The sequence below is a fragment of the Esox lucius genome, chromosome 9, assembly GCF_011004845.1.
Source record: "Esox lucius isolate fEsoLuc1 chromosome 9, fEsoLuc1.pri, whole genome shotgun sequence".
In the NCBI taxonomy this organism is placed as follows: domain Eukaryota; kingdom Metazoa; phylum Chordata; class Actinopteri; order Esociformes; family Esocidae; genus Esox; species Esox lucius.
In genome coordinates, this window is record NC_047577.1 from 3329306 (window position 1) to 3353501 (window position 24196).

A 24196-nucleotide genomic window follows, 5' to 3' on the forward strand; every position below is an offset into this window, starting at 1 on the left:
GTACACACACACACACACATTACTTTGAAATGTTGCCTCAAAGAAAATCTTTGTATGAAAAGGTGTTTTCATGTTGATAAACTCTGGGTAACCTTTGTGTAAAGTCAAGCTGTGTGTGTGTGTGTGTGTGTGTGTGTGCATCTCTGTTTTAACTGGATAACACAGAACCACAACAGATCCTGGGGGTCCCCTAAATGGCCCCCTATTCCCTTTGCAGTGAACTAGGAGCCAATTGGCCCTGTTCAAATCACTGCACTGTTAGGGGAAATAGGGGGCCATTTTGTTTGGCTCAGTCTTACGTTCCATGCCGCTGCTCTGCTCCAAAGGCCTGTGCTTCCTCTCCTTGTTCACAAAACGCTGCCGTTTTCTCATTCCACTCATCCTCTATGTATCTCACTCCCCCCTCCTCTTTCTTTGTCTCTGGCTGGGATTCATTCATACCTGCCAATGCTTTTATCCGCGAAGTGTCCCTGTGACCATGCACTTTTAACTATAAAAAAAACCCAGAAGTGTCCCTGTGAATGCAACTGGAGCCCCGGTATTAAACGTAGGTTTTGTACCAGTCTGTGAATTCATTTTCTATACAGTGATGCGGTTTGGATTGATTTGAGAGTCTTATCTCTATCCTTCGCTTTCTCCATTTGTTTATGCTGAAAAGAAGAAGAAGAAAGGGAAAGAAAAAAGAAAACATTTTATTGTGCTCATGTTAACTTCTGACAGGTCACCAAGAAGAAGAACATTCTTAGAGATCGTAGTGATGTCATGTCTCTCTACCCATGGTTTCCCTTGCTAGCGGCAGAACAACAGAACAATCTTTCAGTCTATTTCCTGTTTTTTTGTTTTTTTTTACCAGAATGCACTTTCTCTTGGCAAACCCCTCCTCTTTTTCGTCTTCTCATCCACTTAGTTCTCAATGTTTTCCTACACCCCAGTGGTACTCCTGATGACCAAGAGCTGCTACCATTACACATTACTCAGAAAAAAGCAACAAAAGAACTACTGTCTAACCAACAAATAGAGTAATTTTCTACATAAATGGAGATATACCCGTTATTTAAAGAAAAAGCTTTGTGTGAGGATATAACAAGAATCTTCATCTAGCATTTAGAAAAATATGGTCGAGAAAACCACTCAGACATGACAAGAAAAACATCCAAATCATTGTCCCAAAACGTTGGAAAATAAAATTTTAAAATATTAAGGCTGTTGAGTTGGTTAAATGATTTCAGCAGTACAACAAGAACCAATCAAACGCGATCGGATCAAATAACAAATTAACATCAACCAATCAAACGCGATCGGATCAAATAACAAATTAACATCAACCAATCAAATGCGATCGGATCAAATAACAAATTAACATCAATCAATCAACCGCGATCAGATCAATATACAGTGGTAATATTTTCAGTAAGTTCAGTTCATCCCAAAGGGAAGTTACTATATATATTTCATATTTCACTGTTTCTTCTTTGCCTTTTAACACAGAAACAAAATCCACTAACTGACTTCACCCAGGCAGCCGAATTATCATCTTTAGCCCGATTATTCAATTAAAATATTAATTAATTATTGGTGAAATATCCCAATTAGGCTGCCAGTAAAGAATCATTCCAAAACAATTCCAACTTCCTGGAAATTTCTGGAAAACCAGGACATTTTGTGAAAGTCACCAGAATTTCACCACCCTGCATTATTCACAAACTTTGACCTCCTCCTTTGTACTACTTCACACCAGAACCCAGTAGGAAGTAACGCACAATGAAGGAGGACGATTACAGATAAGTATTATGATCACAGGAAGCATCAGGAGAGACGAAGAGAAAGAGAGAGAGAGAGAGAGAGAAGACAATCGAAAGAGAGAGAGAGAGAGAGAGAGAAGACAATCGAAAGAGAGAGAGAGAGAGAGAGAGAGAGAAGACAATCGAAAGAGAGAGAGAGAGAGAGAGAGAGAGAGAGAGAGAGAAAGACAATCGAAAGAGAGAGAGAGAGAGAGAAAGACAATCGAAAGAGAGAGATAGAGAGAGAGAAAGACAATCGAAAGAGAGAGAGAGAGAGAGAGAGAGAGGAGAGGATTACACAACGGTATCTTACAGCCGAAACAGAAACAGCTGCCGTTAACTTTAAGAAGAAATACATTCATCCCTTGTATGTCTGTGGGGCAGAGGGGAGTGGGGCACTGTGGGTAAATAAACATGGCAGGGATCCAGAACAGGTCCCCTCGTATTGATTCTACTGCAGGAGCGGCCTGGGACACAGAGTGGGTGTCGTTTATTATCAGGTAGAACGGAGAAGCGGCGGGCTCCGGCCCCTCCGACCGTGGGTACGGTTCTGCCCTGTGTTGTGCACTTGATTCCACTTCCTGTGTCCCAGTATCCATGGGAACCAGTAGCGGCACCCACGCGATCCAAGGGTGGCTACACAACTACTTTGTAATGAGGAAAAAAGGAAAACGAACCGCACAAATTGACAAACGCAAAACTTGATGTGATTATATAGGGAACCATTTGGTAATCCACCATGGTGTGTCTGTGTGTGTGTGTGGCAGGGGGTCTCCAACCTTTTCTAGCATGAGAGCTACTTCGGGAAAGGGAAAACATGATTCAAGCTCCTCTTTTTTCTGTCTCTCAGATAGGCACATCCTTCTCATCTCCCTGAAACCTCCCTGCTCCTTAATGAGGTAACAGTACTGCAGTATGATTTCTGCTTTTGTAACTGGTGAAATAAATGTCAGGGAAAAATTGGAATGAGAACTTTGCGAGCTAACTAATTAATTGAGTAGGGTAAACTTACTACCACTGACGAGTCGTTCCCATCCATCTTAAGACGGATGGTCTTTTTTTCTCTCACTATCGAAATGACAAGTATTCATAGAGACAACGTGTCCATGTTAATGACTTAATAACCTCACAAAATCTTTATATTGTATTTTTTTTTATTAAGCATCCGGCCCTTTAAGGGTTAACTGACTGCCAGGTATTGGTGTCGTTGTTAAGCTCTTTAAACCAATAGCAGCTCAGTGAGGCCACGGTGACGCCGGTAATGCCGAAGTATCTGTGAGCTTACAGTATCTGATGTATCTGTGAGCTTAGAGTATTTGATGTATCTGTGAGCTTACAGCATCTGATGTATCTGTGTGCTTACAGTATCTGATGTATTTGTGAGCTTACAGTATCTGATGTATCTGTGAGCTTACAGTATCTAAAGTATCTGTGAGCTTACAGTATCTGATGTATCTGTGAGCTTACAGTATCTAAAGTATCTGTGAGCTTACAGTATCTGATGTATCTGTGAGCTTACAGTATCTGATGTATCGGTGAGCTTACAGTATCTGATGTATCGGTGAGATTTGTTAATGACAGTTTATTGCATGTGACAGAACTGTTCATCCCTCATTGGTTAGCAGACAGCTAGCAGTTGGAGACGCCCCCTTGATGCATGGTGATTGGCTGGACACTAAGGACGGCTCGTGAGTTTTTGCTACCACAGCACTTTGGTCATAGAATGATTGGGTTGTGTGGAGGGGGTGGGGGGGGGGGTTGGTTGGTGGGTTGGTCTGTTGGTTCGTCTTGTGCCATTTGAGTTGTGATTCTGGCAAAATAGAACTCAACTGAGGAAGGAGGCTGGGCTTTAGGGGGATGGGGAGGAGAAGGGACAAGAAGGAGAGATTGAGGAATTTCGGGTAAAAAAAAAAACCTACTGAAATCTAGGTGTTGTAGGCTACAGTGTTTTCAAGGAGGATGTTTCTAGGGTTGAGTCATTTGTGAGTCGTTTTGTGATTTTGAACAGTGCAGTAATCATCCACTTTAGGGATTTGAAGACATTCATTAGAGATTGGTTGGATTTCAAAATCAAAAACGTACTTCAGGTCAGCTTGGAGTTGGTCTCTCAAAGTCTCAAAGTCTGAAAGGTTTCTGAAACCCCTTGGTAGAAACAAATTAACTGTCTAACCCACTTACTAACAAGACGTCTTTTTCTGCAAATATAGAGATTTTTCTCTTCTGTACAAGTTCATCCCCCTCCTTCAGTTTCAGAATAAAGGTCCCCTCTGAAATATGAATTAGTGAAGAAAACAGTGTTCCTTACGGAAAAGAGAAAGAGCAGTCATCCTGTAAAAACTATTGAAAATGTGTCTAAGTTGAGGTTGTTCATATACCGCCATCTTGTAACAATGTTGATTGGCGGCCATTTTGTTTTTCTTCTTCTCAAAAGTCACAACAACAGTCACTGTCACAGGACGGAGCCATGCGATATCCAAATAATAATGATGATAATAATAATATTAAGAATAATATAGTTTCATTTTTTTTTACTCTTTTTGTATATATATATATATATATATTTATATCTATAAAAGATGTGATGAGGAGAAAGGTTAATACAGTGTAAAGTCCTATAGTTCTCCCAGGGCTGCGTCCCAAAAACATCCCTATTCCCTTCAGAGTGCACCACTACTGACTTGTTTTGTCCAAAAAGTAGTGCACTATTAAGGTGGGAAGGTGCAGTTTGGAATGCAGCCCTTGTTGATTTGGCACATACAGTGTCATTCACTCACCGTTGTGAGATTTCTAGGAAATCTAATATTAGTTGTCTGTTTTTTTTTCTTCGTCCAAAATCTAGTTTTAATACAAACAGCTACTTAAGAGCCTGGGAGTGATAATATTAATATCTCATTCTTTTTAATAAAGTTCTCCATTCCATTGTTATTAAATCATTTTACAGTTTGGTCCATGTTTTTAAAAGCAGAGGCTTGTTTGTTTGTGTATTGATGTGTGTGTGTGTGTGTCTCTCCATACAGCCACGTCTCCATTTTGACGCAATCCCTCTTTTATGTCCCGCTAAGTGATGACCCAGCCCCATCAGGAACTGACCCAGCCCCATCAGGACCCGACCCAGCCCCATCAGGAACTGACCCAGCCCCATCAGGAACTGACCCAGCCCCATCAGGAACTAACCCAGCCCCATCAGGAACTAACCCAGCCCCATCAGGAACTAACCCAGCCCCATCAGGACCCGGCCCAGCCCCATCAGGAACTGACCCAGCCCCATCAGGAACTAACCCAGCCCCATCAGGAACTAACCCAGCCCCATCAGGAACTAACCCAGCCCCATCAGGAACTGACCCAGCCCCATCAGGACCCGGCCCAGCCCCATCAGGAACTGACCCAGCCCCATCAGGACCCGACCCAGCCCCATCAGGACCCGGCCCAGCCCCATCAGGACCCGGCCCAGCCCCATCACGACTTCTGCTGTGCTGAGACACCTTTCCAGTAGTCCAGAATGTCATGGAGGTCCTCATCCTTGGCAACCTGCAAACTCCTCCTCAGGGCGTGTCCCGCCGCCATGTATTCCTCCTCGTAATCCTCCTCTTTGTGCCTCTTCCGGTGGAGTTTAAAACGCTCCCATATCCCTAGCGACGGGGTGCAGGAATACTCTGGACTGGACTCATAGCTCAGGTTCTGGTACTGTGGCGACAGTTGGGTATAGGCTGAAATGGGGAGTGAATGAATGTTGTACATCAGTCCTATTCCATGTGTACCTCGACCACTTTAACGACACTTTACATTTTATGCATTTTTAAAAATTATAACAAATTTATGCATATTTTTTATTTTTGCTTTTTAGCTCGGGACCAATCTATCAGTTACTGTCCGAACACCTACTCTAGACAGAAAATATTTCAGCGGGGATCTTTTACAGGTTCTTTAATTTAAAACTGTGGGGGAACAGCTGTAATTTATTTGAAGAAATAAATCCTTATAAATTGTTCCCAAAATAACCTTTTGAAGACCCTCTATTTAGGATTATATTTGACAGGCTTGTTTTTAATACACTTTCACATTTTTCTTTGCAGAATAAAAGACAGATTGTTCCCCCACAGATTGTTTGCATAGAACCACTAAAGGATCCTCCAAGAACCTTTTGTTTTTAGAGCTTGTTTTAGCTCTCTGAAGTGCCTCTCCATTAATCAAACATAGAAAATGTAAAGCTAGCCAACTAGCTCGTTGAAGTGCCTCTCCATTAATCAAACAATGAGTCAACCAACAAATTAGCCAATAACGCATGAGTGGGTGTGATATAGTATGATTACAACAAATTTCATCCAATCAGCATTCAGGGTTTAAACAATCTGGATCATAATATACTCTAATACATCTCTGGGGAGCTGTGTGCCATAACAAATCCATCAATCAATGAACAAACAAACGAGTGAATGAAAGAACCAAAGGGCGGACGGACTGATGGACCGACCTGTTAATACAAAACAATACAGTCACCTGTATAATTCAATTTATTGGGCCCTGTGGGGAAATTGGTCTGTTAATCCCATCATGTGCAGACAGAGACAATTCATCAGTCACAGAGCGAACGGATACATAATCAGTCCGTTACCTAGCTCTCTGGGGTGGCGACCCAGTGTGAGGGGTTCCAGGATGGACGAGGGCCTCAGCTCCTCCAGTTCCTCTGGGTCAGGGATGGGGTGTTTGGAGCCGGGGTACGAATGGCGGTGCTCTGCGTACTGTCGGATCTTTTAGGAGAAAGGGGAAGAGGAGGTGGAAAGTTGGCAGCTAACAGATTGATAGCAGTACGCTGTGTGTTTAGTTGGCAGCTAACAGATTGATAGCAGTACGCTGTGTGTTTAGTTGGCAGCTAACAGCTCGATAGCAGTATGCTGTGTGTTTAGTTGGCTGCTAACAGCTCGATAGCAATATGCTGTGTGTTTAGTTGGCAGCTAACAGCTCGATAGCAGTACGCTGTGTGTTTAGTTGGCTGCTAACAGCTTGATAGCAATATGCTGTATGTTTAGTTGGCAGTTAACAGCTCAATAGCAGTACGCTGACAAAACTGAATGAGATTTTGTCAGCTGAGATACCTTCTGCGCCTCAGCCCGCAGGATGGCGGCCGCGGGGGTGACCGTGAGGACCGACTCGCCGGGGGTTCCGGGCCTGGCTGGCGACGTCTTCTCAATGTACTTGGTCTCAGAAGTTCCTCGGTATGACCCGTCAGGGCGGAAGGAGCGCGGTGAACGGACCGCCCCACCGGAAGGGGTCGAAGGTCGTTTGGATGATGCCTCCATGCTGTGGTGCCTCTGGAGAGGGTGGTGGTAGCCCCCTGAAAAACAGCGGTTGACCTCTATGAGGACGTCTTATACTTGTAAAGGGCTTTTTAATTACAGAAATTGTCAGCAATGAGTACAAACATTAATGTTATGGTTGTGCCCCAAATCAATGTTTAAAGGACAGACTGGCTGGGCAGACGGATCAAACGACAGGCAGAAGGACAGACAAACAGGCAGCCAGATTGACGGACAGTTATAGTAGCTACTGACCACTGGCGTAGCGTGGTGACGTCGAGCCGGGGGGCAAGCTGTCCTTACATGCAACTCCCCGCCCCAACCCCCCCCCCCCCCCCCCCCCCCCCCCCCCCCCCAATTCGGTACATATGCATGTGAAGCTGATCCTGGCACATAATAACCTCACAGCTGACGCCTGACTCAGATAGCCACATAGGAAAACACCACACATAATAGAAACGCAAAAACATATTTATCATAGAGGCCAAGCAGGGCCCCCCAACCACCGCGGGCCCCCCCTCCCATCGCGGGCCCTGGTGCAACCACACCCCCAGAAGCTATCAATCAATCAATCAAATTTATTTATAAAGCCCTTTTTACAACAGCAGTTGTAAAAAGGGCTCTGTTACAGAGACACCCGGCCTTAAACCCCAAGGAGCAAACAACAGTAGTGTTGAATTTCAGTGGCTAGGAAAAACTCCTTAAGAAGGTCAAATTTTAGGAAGAAACCTAGAGAGGACCCAGTGCTACTGACCATCTACACACCCCTTAGGGAGACCCACATCCATTGTTTTGGTAAAAAATTGCTCAGGCTCAGTATATTTAGTTGGGAATCGTTTATGAATTTTTCAAGCAGATTCAGGTCAGGATGGAGTCTGGAGTCACTGGACCATTCAAGAAAACACATCTTCCGAAGCCATTCTGGCGTGTCGCGAATACAAACACTATGCAGTCGCCCCGCAGAAAAAAGAATATTGCATCCCTGGGTCTGGCAGATGTTTTATGAATATTTCTACGTGGCTTTTCCTCATTTTCCATTTATTTGGATCAAAACAAACTCGCCGGTGCCCGTCGCTGTGATGCAAACTCAGAACATGACTCTGCCACTGCAGCACTTGAAGAAACATGATTATTGCGTGGCCCAGGGTGTTCTGGTCCAAGCCCTGCCTCCGAGGAACGTACCGAATCCAACCTACTGCTCTCTCAGCAAAAACTCCCTCCTTTATCCTTCCAATTTTTCCTGTCCAATAGAGCGTAAAATGCCAGAGAAAAGATCAACAACAACAACAAAAAGAAAAGAAAATATTGCTAAATGAAGGAATTGTATGAAAGAATTCCACTCGAAATCTCCCGATAATTTTTCAACAATGCCATTTAAATGATGCTGCAGGAAGACCTGAAAAATGTTGCCCTAAATATCTCCACAAAGACGGAGGGACAGACAGACAGACATTGACCAACAGACATGCAGAGACACATACAGAGGCAGACAGATGGACTACCTTTATACTGGGGCGACAGGAAGCCTGATTGTCTCTGGGGCTGTTCTGAGATCAGCACCAGCTGGGGCTCAGCCGTGGACACGGAGCCAGACTTAACCCCCTGGAAGGAAGTGGACTCGGATTTCAGGGCATCAATACAGTTATTAATTATCTGATTCACCTTGTCCACCTCTTTGGCTATGGTTGAGATCTCTGCTACCGAACCCTGAGGAGAGGAGGACGAGGATGAGACAGAGGAGGAAGAGGAGATTTTAAAAGAAGTTGAAGGGGGAGGAAGAAGAAGAGGAGGGGGAGGGGGCGGACCTCATCCACAAGAGACTCCGACTCTGCAGTCATCCTCTTCTGCAACGTACATTGACATTTCTGTGTACATGCATGCAGACATGCTGAAGAGGGCAGAGCAGAGGGCCACCAGCTTACCTGTGGGTTGGCTTGTGGTAAGAGACTACACTCCCTCTCCCGTTCCCTCTCCCGTTCCCGTTCCCTCTCCCGTTCCCGTTCCCTCTCTCTCTCCCTCCGGTCCAGTGGGTCGCCAACGTTTCCCCGCACTTCCATGTAATTCCCTTTCGCCGCTTTTGGAGTGTCGATGAACTCCTGTTCCATCTCTGCGCACTGGGGGAGGTAGGGCATCCTGGTCAGACTATCCCCGCCTGAGAGCATTTGTTTCTGGGACAACTGGGAGATCGACACCCCTCCTCCGGGCCCTCCTCCAGCCTCAAGGTCGGCTCCATATTTCAGCTCCATCAAGCTCTTCTGGATCTTTCCCATCTGAGAACAGAACCGAATAGAACGGAGTGGAACAGAGCAGAATAAAATAGAATGGAGTGGAATAGAGCAGGATAGAATAGAACAGTGCAATCGAACAGAATAGAATAGAGCAGAATAGATCAGGACGGAGTGGAACAGAGCAGAATAGAACAGGACGGAGTGGAACAGAGCAGAATAGAACAGGACGGAGTGGAACAGAGCAGAATAGAACCGGACGGAGTGGAACAGAGCAGAATAGAACCGGACGGAGTGGAACAGAACAGAATAGAACAGGACAGAGTGGAACAGAGCAGAATAGAACAGTGAATGTTGTCCTAATTGGCGCCCTGCGTTCCATTTATACCTTCTTGTTCTTCTCATCCCGATGCCTCTTCTTTCTGAGACAGTGGAACACGAAACTACAGAAAAGGGTCAGAGAAATAAAGGTTACCGAGGACGATATAACGTAAACGAACGTGCTGCATGCCCACAAAAGGTGTGGGGCGTTCATTTAGGACGTTGCCGTTCCACTAAAAATCCCAGTCAAGTGGGTAGTGGCCCTTCCTATCGGCGGGCTGTGTGTCGGTGTGGAAGAGTAACCGGTAGTGCATTGGATCAGTACCCAAGTACGATGACCATGCCGAACAGGCAGCCCAGTATGGTCATGATGTAGTGGGTAGCGGAGGAGCCGTCCGGGGTCCTTTCTGGCCCCGCCTTCCTCCCGGTGGAGATGGACAGACATGTGTGGTTGTATCTCAGCTGGCTCTTTATGGACACCACACAGTAGGTGTACTCTGACCGGCAGAAAACACACGTATGTTGAAAAACAGAAAACATACATTATGAAATAGAAAACATAGATACATCATAAAATAGTACAAGGGAACGGGCCGCCCCTGAATTATTACTTTGTGGTACTGCCTTTTGTTTGAATTACAACCATGGGTTTCCTTGAATACGTCTCTACTGACTTCGAACATGTGCAATATTGGCCCTGTTCTTCCTTGCAGAGTTGTTCAAGCTCAGTCAAATTGCACGGTAGTTTGTGGACTACACTCCTCCTTTTATGTCGTTTGACAGATTCTTGATGGGATTCAGGTCGGGGCTCTAACAGAGCCACTCAAACACATTCACCTCCTTGTCCTTCAGCCACTGAGGAGTTGCTTTGGCCGTGTGCTTTGGGTCACTATCATGTTGAAACGTGAACCATTTTCAAATCTTTTCTTCACATGTTCTCTGTGAACGACTGCTTTTATTCCAAAACAAATCAAAATCACTAGAATTGATCATGGATGGAGGCCAAGTGGGTGCTCATTTATGTTTATTGTGGTTTACCCCGTATAAATAAAGCTAGAATTGTATGTATTTTCCCTTCAGACTGTAAGGCAACAAAAACCTGAAGTGGGTGGTGACTTTCTATGCCCACTGTGTATTATGGATTGGAAAACATACATACATTATGAAATAGAAATCATACACATTTTATAAAACAAAAACATACATTATCACATAGAAAATACAGATATATCATAAAATAGAAAACGAAACACACACCTGTACATATTAAATTGTAAACATAGGTAAGTAGCAACAAGTTGCAAAGACAGGGTGGTTACCTCACATCTGAAGTTACACCGTCTGTCCACCACTTACAAGTGAATAGGTTATCGTGTGTCTCAAATCTGTGTCCTAAATGTCAGCCTGTTTCATATATAGAGCCCTATAGACCCTATGGTAAAATAGCCTAAATGGAACAGAGTGCCATTTAGAACACCAGGTCCTACCAGTGTGGGCTTTGAGGTCCTTCAGCTCGATGTCCTCCTTGGATTTCTTCAGGGTCTGAATGTCTGTGAAGAAGCTGTTGTTGTAGAGAACCAGGATGAACATCTTACTATAGGGAGATGGTATCTGTACCGTTAACACAGCCGAGGTGTGGGACACCTGGGGAGAGGGAGAGGAGGGAGAGGAGGGAGAGGGGGAGATGAGGGAGAGGAGGGAGAGGGAATTAAACCAGACAGTTAAACCAGAGGGTTAACTCAGAGAGTTAAACCAGACTGTCAGACAGACTGAGTAATTAAACGCCCAAAGATTGATTGTCATAAGCCTTGAGTGTACAGCAAGAAACGGCCAAAGTGACTTTACTGTCCCAGTACCAGACTCTGTACTGGGTCCAGGACAATCTAGTTGTTTTCTTATCATCCTCAGAAGCACTGCTATTAAAAGCCATGTCAATATTATCTACTACAGTCACATCTATATCACATATTACTATCACATTGATGTCCACATAAAGAAAGACATCAATATCAACTAACAAACAATTAGATCACCCATTACAATCTCATCAATATCACTAACAATATCCAGTATTACCATCAATATCCACATCAACAATCATTTCAATATTACCACTAATATCCACATCAACAATCATTTCAATATTACCACTAATATCACATCAACAATCATATCAATATTACCACTAATATCACATCAACAATCATATCAATGGTACACCAAATATCACATCAACAATCATACCAATATTACAGCTAATAGCACATGAACAATCATTCCAATATTACCACTAATATCACATCAACAATCATTTCAATATTACCACTAATATCACATCAACAATCATATCAATATTACCACTAATATCACATCAACAATCATATCAATGGTACACCAAATATCACATCAACAATCATACCAATATTACAGCTAATAGCACATCAACAATCATTCCAATATTACAGCTAATATCACATCAACAATCATATCAATATTACCACTAGTATCACCAACAACAATGATATCAATTGAGACAAAGACAACAACATATACAGTACATAGTCTAAAAAAAACTAGTAAACAAAAATTGTAGCATGCAGAAACTGTTGCGTGTGATTAGGTTATTACATCTTTAATATCAACAAACATAGAGATGATAGCCACTGTAACCAGCAGGAACAGCTTCACATGTGGCTCACCTGCTTGACCTTCATGATTGGTTGGTGGTTTTTATCGGCGTAAGTGGGGCTAATGGTCATCGGGTCCTCCGGCAGCATTCCGGATGGGAAGCCGTCCGATTCATTGGGAGAATCCGGAGGAAGGGTTGTAGATTCCGACACACCAATGATGTTCGGCATGGAGTTGCTACCGTCTTCGGTACACACCTGTAACACAACGTAATAACCAAAATGACGATGTAACACAAGTGCAACAACAATACCTCGTAATCACACAGATTGAATGGCGACACCATTTTAGGCATATACATTATTGGAGTGGGCAATAATAATAAACAAATAAGTAAGTATATAAAAAAGTTTACACACCATTTTGAGCATGTACAGTAACATGTGGAGCGGGAAATAATAACAAATCAGTGAGTAAATAAGTACACACCATATTGAGCATGTGCAGAGCATCGCGATACCCAGGCATCCTTGGGTTTTGACTGAGCAGGTTGTAGCCTGAAAACCCAGCTGGAGTGTCACACACCATCCTCTCATTGGTCCTGGTCAGGAAAACAACGGGATAATGACAGTGACCATGAGGAGAATCAAATTCCGTGAGGAGAGAGTGTCATTCGGGGTATTTTTAAAAATAAAATACTAACTGTTTACTAATAGCTTATACCTTTCATCTTGGTTTCAGGTATTGTAATTTAAATGTAAATAATTGATTGGTTCTAAATAAAACTAATTGCATAAATGTTAACGGTTTGTACCTATTTGGAAACACTGCCAACCATCTGAGGAAGCCCAACAGCTCACAGGAGCAGTTAAAAGGGTTGGTGTAGAGTTCACAGGTCGTCAGTTTAGTCAACTCCGCGAACAAACCTCCATCCAAAGTCTGAATCCTGTTCATAGACAGGTCGATGTTTTCAATGTTGGGGCACTCATCGAAGGTGTTGGGTGTGACCGCCTCAATCAGGTTGGCCTGGAGGTAGAGGTACTGGAGTTTCCCCAAACCTCTTAGGATCCCCTCAGTGAGGTTCCTCAGCCGGTTAAAACCCAACTGCAGCACCTGGTAAGAGAAGGTCAAAGACGGCACAGGTGTCAACCCGATTCCACAGGGGGCAGAATGTGTGCTGGTTTTTGGTTATTCCTTTTCATTTGTGTCCACTTTGGGCCTACACAAAGAGTTGAGGGATTTCCTAACAAATCAGTGACCTTAATCTGTCAATCGAGTGAGGGAGAAGCTACAGTAGAACCTACCGACAATCAACCCTGAGTGGAATATATTTGACACTCAGGGTAAGCTAACTTACGGTAAGATTAAAGTTAGGTAAAAATATTCACAGAACAAACTCTTAATAAATTAATAGTGCTCTCAAAAATGTGTTAAAATGTTTGGCACCCCCAGAAGTTCTTATGAACCCAATCTATTAATATATATATATTTTTTGAGTCATTACTCATTAAAAATTATTAAAACGGTCATCCATGACTTCATGTTTCACTGGGGTACAAATATCAGGTGACACACATTCCAAACTTCCTTAGTCACCTGTTAACATGGGGAAGGTCAGAGAACACACAGATGAAATGAGGCAAAATGCTGTTGATCTTCATTCATTTGACAATAACTATATCTGTATAAAAAAACAGCCTTAAAACACCCATTCTCACTTAAAGGATGATCAATAAAAAGTGTAAATCAACTGGAGCTGTGATGAACTTGAAGGGAAAAGGGTGGAAGAGTGTTTCGGCACTGTGATAATAAATCTTGAGTTAAACGATTCATCCATAGATCACCGATGGCGACTGCAGGCGAACGGCAGAATCTACGGGTTTATAAAAACTGCAATTAGACAATGATTGGATGTCTTGCAAGAAGGACGCCTCTACTCTCTCCAATACATAAACATTAGCGCCTGGAGCTAAAGGCCATGGGAATTTTGTTTGGAAAGCGTTTTGGTCAGTGTTTAATTTGAGCTGGATCCTGCCGGAACAAGATCCAGCACCTCTCAGATTTTCCTCAGTTTGTTCCGGCACCTACTTTTCACAGATCCGGTCTGCTGCGCATGCCTTGTCTTTTTCCATCACTGTGTTCGCTTTGCACTGTAAACATTCTACTAAAACATTCAGAGTTCATAAAGGTGTCTTTTCCTGCAGCCTCTTGTAGCCTCAGCACCGCCTGACAAGATTGTGAATGTTTTAGCTTTTTGTTGTCCGCTGTTTGTGCTACTGATGTGCTGTACCCTATTCGTATCTATTTGCCAACCGGATCCATGTCTGTTGTGTGCCCAAATGTGTTCCGGGACCTCCTGATTTACAAATTAAGCACTGGCTTTGGTCGTTTACACTAGAGGTGGGTCTGGCTTAAATGTGAAAAATAATCAAATCCCCACTGTGAACTATGGAGGTGGATATGGGGCTGTTTTTCTTCCAAAGGCCTTGGGGAACTTGATAGGACACATGCCATTATGAGATTCTAGAGCAAAATCGAACTGATCTTAAAACAGGGTTTAAAATTTTTTTCAAACTGAGTTGGATCTTCCTGCAGGACAATGATCCAAAGCATTCCTCCAACACAACTACACAAACATGTCTCACTGACCACAGTCAAGCTTTTGTAATGGCCATCCCAATACCCTGACCTAAACCCCATCATGAAAAACCATGGGGTGAGCTGAACTGAAGAGTCCACAAGTGAGGGCCGAGGACAGAACCCCTCGATAGATGAAACATGTAAAGAGATTCTGCACGGATAACTGGTCTTAGATCCCTTGATGTGTTTTTCCTCGGCACATCAAACATTTTAGAAGACTCAGTGGTGTCACAATGACAAGGGGAGGGCTCAAAATACTATATGCAGGGGGTGCCAATAAACATGACACACATTTAAAAATATATATCTTTATTTCTTCATTAGGATTTTTTTTTCTTTTTAACAATTTAACCTCAATTAAAGGTTAGATGTCTCTCGCTTTTCGACGTTATGATCAAGCAGACTAACAACAATGCAATTTTTTCAAAGCCTTTTTTTTCTGTTGCTCATTACCAAAGGTGCCCAAACTCATGTAGGACTCTTTAAGTATATTTTTCTCATGTTTTGTAGCGTCAAAGCTTTCATAAACAGAGACAGCGGGAAAAGACGGAGGGGATTCAAACCAATGCTGCAGCAGTACTTTGACATAACGGCTTACATTGCTGGATGAAGTGGGAGGATAAATGGATGTTAAAGAAAGTGAGACGTGGTAAGAAAGCACAAAGCAAGTTAAGGGGAACAAACAAGGATGGGACTCAAAGGTGAGAAATTACTAATTAAGTTACCAAATTCCAGATGACCTAACAGAGTAGAGAAGGTCCCATCATCAACACAATAGATCTCCCTCACACACACACACACACACACATACAAGCACACCCACACACACAATCCCAACAAACACATCATGTGAACAGAACACAGACACACCCAACAAACACGCAGACATGCACGCACACACCCATCGCTCTCATGCACACACCTGCAGGTTGAACTGGGCGGAGAACGCTCCATCCTCCACATACGAGATCTCGTTCTTGGTGAGGTTTAGATAGGTCAGGTTCCCAAACCGGCTGAGGGATGAGAAGTGGATACTCTTGATCTTGTTCTCGTTGAGCCTCAGGTCCACTATGGTACTGTAAAAATACAACCTAATATTAACATGTATTGGAACTCTCTTCACAAGAAGCTCTTATGAAGGCCTACTTGTTTTTGACAGTCAATAAAGCCTAGTATACGCGTCAAAAGAAAACTTGCAAGAACACTGTTCTTTCCACTAAACGCATTTTAGAGTAAATAAAACAATGGTCACAATGTACAAAAAAAGTCAAATGGCAACCACTTACCTGTTGATGTGAGTGGGGATGGCTTCGTAAGGAGGCTGGTTCTGGCTGCAGATCGCCAGCCACACAAAGCCCTTCTCCCCCTCGATAAGCCAACAGTCTCCTGTCACCGTGGGAAACCGGGTGATTGACACGAGGGCAATCCAATACAGGAAGGCAAACCAACTCGATGAAAGTGGTGACGAAGCTACGCCCCCAACTCTGTTGTTAAGCTCCGCCCCTCGGGGTTGCTGCATTCCGACGATGACGTCCATTTTGTTTAATGCTGTTGTTTTCGCCTACTTTTTTATCTATTTTCTGTTTATTCAACTCGCTTATTTGTTTGTTTTGCCAGGTTAGCGTCATCGAGAGGAAGGCCGGTGTTGATCATAAATGGCTTTTACTGCCGTTCCCCCCAAACCCTCTCCTTCCTCCTCAAGCTGACCCTGTTCAACGAGTACCTTGTCTACTGGAGCTATTGAACGTTTACGATGCGAGCACGTCCGTGGACGTTTAGTAGATACACTCAGTATATCTACGATTAGGTTTCAGAGAAACAACATCTGAACTTGTATTCCTCTCATGTTAATCTGTTAGAACGTCTTTGACTGAGGATCAGTTTTTTCTCGAGTCACTGGTTTGGCTGTGGAACCACTCCAGCTCTTTTCAGGGAAAGCTTGGTTATCATCTCGTGATTAATCCATTTGCAGCGCAACCATTTTGGGGAACCGTTTGAGCCTTTTTCCATATTTTCTACAGGGTGTGTGTGTCATCTGGAATAACAGGCAGTTAAGGGTGGCCAGGTTTCCCTCTGGAACTGTATTTGGCTGTTGGACTTGGAACAGTCATCAGGCAGGTGGCTGGACGTGGCTCTGTCCTACTCTTCCCATCTAATTGGCTGCTGCTCATTTCCTCGTTGGCCGTTGGCAGCCCTGATTGGACGCCTGTCTCACATCCAGCCGTTTTAATGCCGTTACTGCTGGAGGATACCAAAGAGAGAGAGAAACAGAGACATCAAAATTTGGACAAATGGGGAGAAAAAAATCAATGTATCTCGTACATTTATTTCATTATACACAAAACAACAAATTGGTGCATCATTATAAAGCATTAACCCAGATGGCTTGGCCTTACGGGGAAACTCTAGAGTTTCACCAAATCCCATCACACGCATCAGCTCCAGAGCTTTTATTGGGGCCTAATCCACTGTCCCCAGACTGGTGTTCCTTCATATGGTAATTTGGCCCCAGATAGTAGGATGAATGTGTTTGAAAATACTCTGCCTGGTTCTACACATGTGAAGGATATCATTAGGCACGGTCCCCAATGAATATAGTGAGAAATGCAGGCGCACACACACACACAGACTCAGCCTTGTGTTTCTATCCTTGTGGGGACCAGAAAACAATCCTTATTCCTAAACCTAACCCCTGAACCAGAAAACATTCCATATATCAAAACCTAACCCTTGAACTAGAAAACAATCCATGTTCCTAAACCTAACCCCTGAACTAGAAAACAATCCATGTTCCTAAACCTAACCCCTGAACTGGAAAACAATCCATGTTCCTAAACCTAACTCCCTGAAATGGAACACAATCCATGTTCATAAACCTAACCCCTGAACTGGAACACAATCCATGTTCATAAACCCCTGAACTGGAAAAGGCGTTCTCGTGGGGATGGTGAAAGGTCCTAATAGGGGCACATGGGTCATCTCTTAACATCCAAGTGATGACTTCCTATTCTAATTGGATCTGTGAAAAAAAACTATGGCAGCACACACTTTGGAGGTGGGGGGGCTTTTTTAACACACACCCTCCCGAAACCTTTTTACTTTCAGTGCCCCAAAAGCTGTTTCAGTGACAAAGTGTGTAAAGGGAATAAGGAGCCATATTAGGGCACTAGGAAGGGAATAGGGAGTCTTATTAGGGCACTAGGAAGGGAATAGGGAGTCTTATTAGGGCACTAGGAAGGGAATAGGGAGTCTTATTAGGGCACTAGGAAGGGAATAGGGAGTCTTATTAGGGCACTAGGAAGGGAATAGGGAGTCTTATTAGGGCACTAGGAAGGGAATAGGGAGTCTTATTAGGGCACTAGGAAGGGAATAGGGAGTCTTATTAGGGCACTAGGAAGGGAATAGGGAGTCTTATTAGGGCACTATGCCATTTTTGGACACTGCCTTTACAGTCTTTGATATGCTATCTAATTAATTAATCTCTGAGCCAAATGAAACACTTCCTTTGAAAAACAGCTGAGGTCTGATAGAAAACTGAGATGGAGAGTGGGAGGGTGGGAGGGGGCGGGCAGGGGTGAGGGCTAGTGGGGCAAGAAGAATTGATGGAAGGAAGGGGAGGAAAGGGAGGAGGGTGAGAAGGAGGATTGATGGAAGGAGAGGGGGAGAGTGGAAGGTAGGGTTGATGGAAGGAGAGGGGGAGAGTAGGGGGAGGGTTGATGGAAGGAGAGGGGGAGAATGGGAGGGTTGATGGAGGGAAGGAGGAGGAGAGTGGGAGGGTTGATGGAGGGAAGGAGGGGGAGAGTGGGAGGGTTGATGGAGGGAAGGAGGGGGAGAGTGGGAGGGTTGATGGAAGGAAGGAGGGGGAGAGTGGGAGGGTTGATGGAGGGAAGGAGGGGGAGAGTGGGAGGGTTGATGAGGGAAGGAGGGGGAGAGTGGGAGGGAGGGTTGATGGAAGGAAGGAGGGGGAGAGTGGGAGGGAGGGTTGATGGAAGGAAGGAGGGGGAGAGTGGGAGGCAGGGTTGATGGAGGGAAGGAGAGGTGGGAGGAAATGTTGGCAGAGAGAAAGGATCGGCGCTGGGAAAGGCTTCGGAGAACAAGAGAGGCTTTGGAGAACAAGAGACAGAGAACTCTGAAGAACCTTCCAGAAAACACTGTCCTTTGCCAGATAGTGAGACAGAACAAATTACAAGCTGTCCTTTGCCAGATAGTGAGACAGAACAAATTACAAGCTGTCCTTTGCCAGATAGTGAGAGAGAACAAATTACAAGCTGTCTATTGCCAGATAGTCAGACAACAGTAGTGCGTTACAAGTTGGCTTTGCCAGATAGTGAGAAAGAATGAATTACAAGCTGTCCTTAACCAGATAGTGAGACATAAGGAATGCACTACACGCTGTCCTTTGCCAGATAATGAGACAGAGAAAGGTTTGACTCTTTACAAAACAAGCCACTGAACAACATGGCCATGTCATTCTTTTATTTACATTTAGAGTGAGAGAAGAGAGAGAAGAGAGAGTGTATTTGTTTGTGTACGTGCGTGTGTATGTATGTGTGTTGGGGTGTATGTGTGTGTCCATGGGTATGTATATGGGTGTGTGTGTTCTTAAGCATTCCAGCCACTCAGCACAATCTATAATTGATGGTGAGACTTCCTCCCACATAGCATGAGACAAACTACCCACCACAGTGAGAGTACAGACTGCTGCCAGACCCCCCCCCCCACACATACACACACACAGACACACAGACACACAAACACCCCCCCCCCCACACACACACGCACACACACAGACACACATCCCACACACACACACACACACACACAGACACACACACCCCCCCACACACACAAACACACACCCCACACAGACACACACACACAGACACACAAACACACACACACACACACACACAAACACACACCCCACACACATACACACATACTCCCACACAAACATGGACACACACACACACACACACACACACCACCAGAAACAGCTAAAGGAAACATTTGTTCTACTGCCTCCCGTTACAATATAGTAACGTTTACTTGACAAAGACAGGGGGGTGATAGAAAGAAAAGGAGGGGGGGGGGCAGATAATGAGAGAGAGAGAGAGAGAGGGAGAGAGAGAGAGAGGGAGGGATGGAAGGAGAGATTATGAGGGAGAAAGAGACAGAGAGGGAGGGAGGGAGGGAGGGAGAGAGGTAGATATTAAGAGAGGAGAGAGAGAAAAGAGTGAGGGAGGAATGGAGAGCCAAGAGAGGGAGAGATTATGAGAGAGGGTGGGAGACAGAGATCCTGGTCTCTTTCCTCCCTCCCTCCCCTGATTCTACGGATGAGTGATGATCTGTAACTCATAAGGGTCTTAGGATGTAGGAAAATATCATTAAAACACACACACACGCATGCACGGAACACACACACACAAACACATACATAAACACATACGAACATGCATGCACGGAACACACACAAACACACACACTTGCATGCACGGAACACACACACATACATGCATGCACGGAACACACACAAACACATACATAAACACATACAAACATGCATGCACGGAACACAAACACAGACACACACATAAACACATACAAAAATGCATGCACGGAACACACACACAGACACACCCATAAACACAAACATGCATGCACGGAACACACACACAGACACACCCATAAACACAAACATGCATGCACGGAACACACACACAGACACACACACAAACACACACAAAGTCACTGACATACATATTCCTTGGCTGAGTTCCTATTATCAGTTCTTTGGGAAAACCAAGTTCTGTTTTTGTTCTACTGTTGAGATAAAGAATGATTCCATTCTGCGGTAATACACAAGTACACACACAAACACACTCAGAGGGAAGAATGCTCTGGTTTTTTTTGGTCGCTTTGGTCCTATTCACACATCTATGTGGTAATATTTCACCACTCTTAGTACAAAAAACACAACAGATCATCAAAAAAGCTATTTTTCAAAACTTTAAGGACATCTGACATTGACTGAGTACAACAAAATAGATCAAACATCAGAGTTTCATGTAGAAAGACCACGGATGGGATTTTCTTCTCTATTGTTAAAATACCTTTTACTATACTTTACTTTACTACATTCTTGCTCATTGTTCCTAATTGATTATCACTGAACCAATTGGCAAATATACTGTATTTATTTAGCATTGTTTTGCCTAGTATGTTCAGATTGAAAAGCACAGAATCACCACCCCAAGGCTATAGATATGTGACCCCTTTGGGATTCAAACCCACAACCTTGGTGTTGGTAGTGTGAGTTAGAGATGACCACTGCAATGGCATGTAAAGTACAACACTATCAAACACACGATTGCCCTCCATTCTTGTAATCACAACTGGTAAGCATATAACCATATAAACCATGTAAACACAGGCAATGCATTTCAAAATGGAGCAGGAAAGACAGCAAGGCAGAGGAGCCCCTGAACAGGGTCAAAACTACAAACTGAACTGCTGTGAACCATCAATCACTCAAATGTATTTATAAAGCCCTTTTTACATCAGCAGTTGTCACAAAGTGCTTTTACAAAACACCCGGCCTTAAACCCCAAGGAGCAAACAACAGTAGTGTTGAATTTCAGTGGCAAGGGAAAACTACCTAAGAAGGCCGAAATTTAGGAAGAACCCTAGAGAGGACCCAGGGTGGCCAGTCCGCTTCTGTCTGTGCCGGGTGAACATATTAAGAGTACAAATAGTAATAATTAATAAAGGCATCTGCGGTGAGTCCAGCACATCACATCCTTGTTGATAAAGCAGTCTTCTACCAGGCAAAAACCCCAACAGTGTCGATGCATTATCATTGGCCACTGAGCACCTGTCCATGTGCCAGAACAACATGGAAGAAAGATATGTATGTGTATGTGATACTGACAGGGACAGGGAAGTCAGTGATGGTCTCTAGTGAAGTCAGTGATGGTCTCTAGTGAAGTCAGTGATGGTCTCTAGTGAAGTCAGTGATGGTCTCTAGTTAAGTCAGTGATGGTCTCTAGTGAAGTCAGTGATGGTCTCTAGTTAAGTCAGTGATGGTCTCTAGTTAAGTCAGTGATGGTCTCTAGTGAAGTCAGTGATGGTCTCTAGTTAAGTCAGTGATGGTCTCTAGTGAAGTCAGTGATGGTCTCTAGTTAAGTCAGTGATGGTCTCTAGTTAAGTCAGTGATGGTCTCTAGTGAAGTCAGTGATGGTGTCTAATAAAGTCAGTCATGGTTTCTAGTTAAGTCAGTGATGGTCTCTAGTGAAGTCAGTGATGGTCTCTAGTTAAGTCAGTGATGGTCTCTAGTGAAGTCAGTGATGGTGTCTAATAAAGTCAGTCATGGTTTCTAGTTAAGTCAGTGATGGTCTCTAGTGAAGTCAGTGATGGTCTCTAGTTAAGTCAGTGATGGTCTCTAGTGAAGTCAGTGATGGTGTCTAATAAAGTCAGTCATGGTTTCTAGTTAAGTCAGTGATGGTCTCTAGTGAAGTCAGTGATGGTCTCTAGTTAAGTCAGTGATGGTCTCTAGTGAAGTCAGTGATGGTGTCTAATAAAGTCAGTCATGGTTTCTAGTTAAGTCAGTGATTGTCTCTAGTGAAGTCAGTGATGGTCTCTAGTGAAGTCAGTGATGGTCTCTAGGGAAGTCAGTGATGGTCTCGAGTGAAGTCAGTGATGGTCTATAGTAAGGCAGTGATGGTCTCTAGTTAAGTCAGTGATGTCTCTAGTTAAGTCAGTAATGGTGTCTAGTTAAGTCAGTGATTGTCTCTAGTGAAGTCAGTGATGGTCTCTAGTGAAGTCAGTGATGGTCTCTAGGGAAGTCAGTGATGGTCTCTAGTGAAGTCAGTGATGGTCTATAGTAAGGCAGTGATGGTCTCTAGTGAAGTCAGTGACGGTATCCAGTTAAGTCAGTGATGGTCTCTAGTTAAGTCAGTAATGGTGTCTAGTGAAGTCAGTGATGGTCTCTAGTTAAGTCAGTGATGGTCTCTAGTGAAGTCAGTGATGGTGTCTAATAAATTCAGTAATAGTCTCTAGTTAAGTCAGCGATGGTCTCTAGTGAAATCAGTCATGGTCTGTAGTGAAGTTAGTCTTTTGTTTAAGATGTGTTCTAACTTTTATGTACAAGAGAATCCAGATGTGTCACTTATCCAGAATCCAGATGTAGAATTTAAATTATTTACGCCAATTGTTGACAAACATGCACCTGTCAAGTAACTAACTGTGACAACTGTTGGAGCCCCTCGATTGATGATGAATTAAACATTTTGGAAATTATGCAAAAATGTGGCAAACAAATCAGGCTGCTCAGATGAACGGTTGACATGTTAATATGAGAAATTCAAGTGACAAAACCAAAAACAAATTATATATTATAAAAACCAAGTCAGTGATGGTCTCTACTGAAGTCTGCGATCGTCTATCAAAAGTTCAGTAATAGTCAGTAGTCAAGTTAATAATAATCACTAGTCAAGTCAATAATGATCACTAGTCAAGTCAGTAATGATCACTAGTCAAATCAGTAATGATCACTAGTCAAATCAATAATGATCACTAGTCAAATCAGTAATGATCACTAGTCAAATCAGTGATGGTCTCTAGTTAATTCAGTAATGGTCTCAAGTCAAGTCAGTGATGGTCTCTAGTTAAGTCAGTAATGGTCTCAAGTCAAGTCAGTGATGGTCTCTAGTTAAGTCAGTAATGGTCTCTAGTCAAGTCAGTGATGGTCTCTCGTTAAGTCAGTAATGGTCTCTAGTCAAGTCAGTGATGGTCTCTCGTTAAGTCAGTAATGGTCTCTAGTCAAGTCAGTGATGGTCTCTCGTTAAGTCAGTAATGGTCTCAAGTCAAGTCAGTAATGGTTTCTAGTCTAGTCAGAAATTGTCTCTCGTTAAGTCAGTAATGGTTTCTAGTCTAGTCAGAAATTGTCTCTCGTTAAGTCAGTAATGGTTTCTAGTCTAGTCAGTAATGGTTCTTAGCGATGATTTATATAATATGAAGAGACAACAAGAGGACACAGACTGAATAATGTGATTAAACCCTGAGGAGAAGTGCTTCCTAACTGGCATCCTACACACTATGCCCTCCTTTTAACCAGGGCCTTCACAGACCACTAGAGCAGAGAATAGGTTCCATCAGTGACGCGTCCTTAGTGATTTAGTGAAGCGATAACTAAATGAGTGATATTCATCTTTATAAGTTGTTTGTTGAAGATAAAAATATGTTGTTCTAATGTGAATGAGGAAGAGAATCCAGATGTGTCACTTATTCAGAATCCAGATGTAGAATT

General features: G+C 43.5%; 1 protein-coding gene across 3 annotated transcripts in view; it reads right to left on the bottom strand.

Annotated features, from left to right (window-relative positions):
- Positions 1-2004: 2004 nt before the first annotated feature.
- LOC105005642 (protein ELFN1) overlaps positions 2005-24196 on the bottom strand; it is a 109640-nt gene continuing 87448 nt past the window's right edge. The window contains exons 4-16 of one of the 3 annotated variants that reach the window (XM_029122487.2): positions 16176-17127; positions 15812-15965; positions 13064-13362; positions 12739-12850; positions 12321-12506; positions 11109-11265; positions 9947-10118; positions 9689-9743; positions 8998-9345; positions 8578-8677; positions 6875-7113; positions 6394-6529; positions 2005-5488 (exon numbers count right to left, since the gene is read on the bottom strand). In XM_029122487.2, the coding sequence (XP_028978320.1) occupies positions 5238-5488; positions 6394-6529; positions 6875-7113; positions 8578-8677; positions 8998-9345; positions 9689-9743; positions 9947-10118; positions 11109-11265; positions 12321-12506; positions 12739-12850; positions 13064-13362; positions 15812-15965; positions 16176-16426 (2460 nt within the window). In that variant the 5' untranslated portion in view covers positions 16427-17127 and the 3' untranslated portion in view covers positions 2005-5237. Of the gene's footprint in view, positions 5489-6393; positions 6530-6874; positions 7114-8577; positions 8783-8997; positions 9346-9688; positions 9744-9946; positions 10119-11108; positions 11266-12320; positions 12507-12738; positions 12851-13063; positions 13363-15811; positions 15966-16175; positions 17131-24196 lie in introns of all 3 variants that reach the window. The other 2 variants (XM_029122485.2, XM_029122486.2) reach the window with 2 other exon arrangements.